Source organism: Python bivittatus, unplaced genomic scaffold, assembly GCF_059951505.1.
Source record: "Python bivittatus isolate LINGU-HERP-01145 unplaced genomic scaffold, Pbiv_v1 ctg000700_np1212, whole genome shotgun sequence".
NCBI classification, from domain to species: domain Eukaryota; kingdom Metazoa; phylum Chordata; class Lepidosauria; order Squamata; family Pythonidae; genus Python; species Python bivittatus.
Window position 1 is genome coordinate 72,658,688 of NW_028277098.1, and position 3,401 is coordinate 72,662,088.

The 3,401-nt window shown below is 43.1% G+C and overlaps 1 protein-coding gene across 1 annotated transcript; it reads left to right on the forward strand.

Annotated features, from left to right (window-relative positions):
- Nucleotides 1–840: 840 nt before the first annotated feature.
- RABIF (RAB interacting factor) lies at nt 841–3,085 on the forward strand. The gene is made up of 2 exons (XM_007426048.4): nt 841–1,042; nt 1,666–3,085. The coding sequence occupies exons 1-2, from the start codon at nt 893–895 to the stop codon at nt 1,909–1,911; spliced, it is 396 nt and encodes a 131-aa protein (XP_007426110.1). The 5' UTR covers nt 841–892; the 3' UTR covers nt 1,912–3,085.
- Nucleotides 3,086–3,401: the final 316 nt, after the last annotated feature.

Genomic DNA, 3,401 nt, shown 5'->3' on the forward strand with positions numbered 1-3,401 from the left:
ATTTACAGTAAAGGTTTGGAGATTTTTTTGAGACACATAGCAAGACTCTTCATGTTAATCTTTAAAGAATGCAAGAGAAAGTTACAGCATAATAGCCTTGCAGTGAATCCATTCACATGTTGATAAAAATAAGAATAAAAACCACTTGTTTTGAAGATGTTTAGCAGTGCTTCGGTATGTAAAACCATATTGAATTGATATAATGAACCGTTTTCTGCGATCACCCAGACTTCGGGGTCAGTACTCTCAGCTTGCTCCTTGCGAAGCGAAGGCGGCATCTTCATCGGGAATGATGGAAAATTGCTGTCCATGCTGAAACAGTGAATTTCTGGTAAATACCAAAGTAGAATTTCTTGGCCACGCTTTTTACTATGTCCGTAAGCTGCCCAACTCACCTAATAGGTACGAAATCTACGTATAGCTGCAGCCACATGTAGAACAGGATCAAAGCCCTGCAATTTGCGTCGGTTGGTCTATACTAGCCGGTAGCTTCAGTATCTAGTTTTTCTAATTTTTGCTGGGTCCGATGTTACGTTGTGATCCATAAGTGTTTACCTAACTGAGGTCTGATGTTGTAAAAAGGGGACTCCAGCGGTGACCACGGCAGAGAGGCGCCTGTAAAACCCGCTCCCCTTTTCCCCGTTTCGGTAGTCGCTCCCGCTTACAGAAATGCGGTGGAGGGGAGGGTAACTTTTATACGCTGTCCCGCCTACCCCGTAGAGCAGTGTTTCTCGACCTCGGCAGCTTTCAAGCTGTGCGGACTTCAACTCCCAGAATGCCTCAGCCAGCTTGGGAATTCTGGGAGTTGAAGTCTACACAGCTTAACGTTGCTGAGGTCGGGAAGCACTGCCGTAGAGGCTCTCCGCCTTTGCTCTATTGCGCTTGCGTAAGTATGGCGGCGCCCAGTTCGGCGATGGAGGCGGCTGCGCTGGGACCGGAGGAGCTGGTGTGCGCGCGGGGGCGGAACCGCAAAGCCGTGCTTTGCCAGCGCTGCGGCTCCCGCGTCCTTTTGCCCGGAGCTGCAACCTTCACCCGCAGAGAGGTAGGGCGTGTTCGGGGTGTTTCGCCCCGCTCCCGAGCTGCGGTCCGTGGGGGTAGCCTGCCAAGGGGCTGTCCTCCCCCATGTAACTTCCAGCTTCAGATGAAATTGGAGGTGCCAGCTCCTCGATGGGGAGATATTTAAACAAAACTAACCTTTCTCGGGATGGAAAAGTGTTTTCATTAGGTCCCTAATTGAAAAGACATCCCTTTTCTCCTAGGCCTTCAAGTCTATGGCTGAATGGGACAAATGAAGCACTTTTGTCCTGGCAATGAAATATGCCTGAAATTAAATCAAGGATCTAACGGAATCTAGCAGCAACTGAGCACCTTTGCTTGCCAGTTTTGTATTTGACACTGTCCTGTAGCCCCCACCCCGTCCATGATGCCAGTTATATTGCTGCTTTCATAATTCTATCCCAGAGCAGCTGGCTTTGGAGTCTCATTTCCCACCCTCAGTAATGCAGTGGTGCAGATTGGGCTGAGAGTGATTGGTCCAAAGGCACCCTGTAAATGTAGTGGTTGAGTAGAAACTTGAACCAAGCCTCCCCATCCAACTCCGATATCCTCACCTCTCCCCTACATCTGCTCAGTAATACGGCTGACTTGCTTCTCTTGTTATTTCAGCTTTTCCTTCCTGCTATGAAGAAGAAGACGGCGTTGGTGGCAAACAGTGACCTAGAAGGAGATGTCTTGCAGGACCACTGGCTAGTCGAGGACATGTTTTCTTTTGAAAATGTTGGTTTCACCAAGGATGTTGGAAATGTAAAGTTCCTGATCTGTGCAGACTGTGAAATTGGTCCTATTGGCTGGCACTGCTTAGATGATAAAAAGAGTTTTTATGTGGCCTTGGATCGTGTTTCTCATGAATGAAAAGTTGATAGGTGACCAAAAGTGGCTCCTGGTCACCTGGTTAGGCCACATTCTAATTAACTTACTTTCCAAGTTCATGGTCTCAACATGCAGGCTTGAAAATGGCACAAGTGAAATGCCCTTTCCTGATGCATCAATGGAAGTATTTGCTTGTATTGCTTGTTCAGTTGCAACTCATTTGAACCTGACCAAATTTGTGCTGATATTTAATAACTTGCAATTATGTGTATATACTTTGAAACACACCATTCCATGCAAATTGGTGATTCAACTTTCTTAGTGAAAAAGGAAAGATACCCTGAATTCTGTCCTTTGAAAAATAAGTGTATAATACAACAAGGAATAAGGTTTCTGATTTCTTGGGAGAGAAGGGAACATACAATATTGTGGTTTATGGTCTTCTGCTCTATTCTGGATGAAAGGGTAAACATTTCTGATTTTGATGTTTACAGACACGTAATGTTTATGGATATCTGTGAATTTTCACTTCATGATCATTGTCTGTTACTAAAAGCCAACCGTTAGTTGCAGGACATCTTAAATATAAAAATGGTCATTCTTAAATTGCAGGAAGTAATCATCATGGAAAATGCAAACTATGAATGTTTGCACTGAGTTGAAATCATGCATTTTAATGTATGTATTGTCTATCAATCTGTTGTCAGAGTTGGAAGTACCTACTCCTTTTGGCTGATGAAAAAGGGCTCACTTTAATAGGATGTAATCTTTTTCTGTATAGAGGCTCCATTATTAATCTTTTTTCTAAAGCTACTGTAACACAACTCACTACTGATGGACCTTGTGATGATTCATTAATGAATCATCCAGCAGTCATTTAGCCTAGTTAAGAATGCTATCTGAATATGGGTCTCTTATTTTTCATCTGTCTAGAAGAAAATAGAGAACTAAGCCATGATTTGTTTTATTCTCTGATTTCTATGGTATACTAAACCCTTCACTTAGATGTCAGATTTAGACTGTTCTCCAAGGCTTGGGGATAGGGTGGGTGTTGAACCAATCAGTTGTCTTTTGTTATATTGTACTGTGTTTTTGGAATATGCATACTTCTTTTTTGCTGTTTTATGGTTCCTTTTTCTTTCAATTGTAAGGCACCCAGGGTTCTTTGGACTTGGGCAGCCTCTAAATTTCAATAAATATAGGCTGTGTGAAAGATGGTCAGCTTGTTAGCTACATGCACTTCATAGGATGGACAATTGCCAGGGAGATGGCATGTTCCTAGCTTAATCTTAACCACGCCAAGTATGACATACGAATGCTGTTAAAATGCTAGTGATTCTGATCTTCCAATAGCAATTTGAAGAAAGTAATGTTAGTGAGGTTTGTTCCCTCTCTGATTTAAGTTCCTCAGAGTTCAGTCTTCTCCCGAGTATTCTTAAACTGCCAGGGGAAACCACCTGAAATTTGTCATTCGTGTGTGGTTACGTACTGCAACATTTTTTCTACCACTGAATTTGGAATGAGTTTGATGA

Bases quoted from the DNA above. Each gene is read 5' to 3' on its own strand.
- RABIF (XM_007426048.4), top strand. From the start codon at position 893: ATGGCGGCGCCCAGTTCGGCGATGGAGGCGGCTGCGCTGGGACCGGAG. The intron at 1,043-1,665 runs GTAGGGCGTGTT...TTGTTATTTCAG, and splicing joins CAACCTTCACCCGCAGAGAG to CTTTTCCTTCCTGCTATGAA.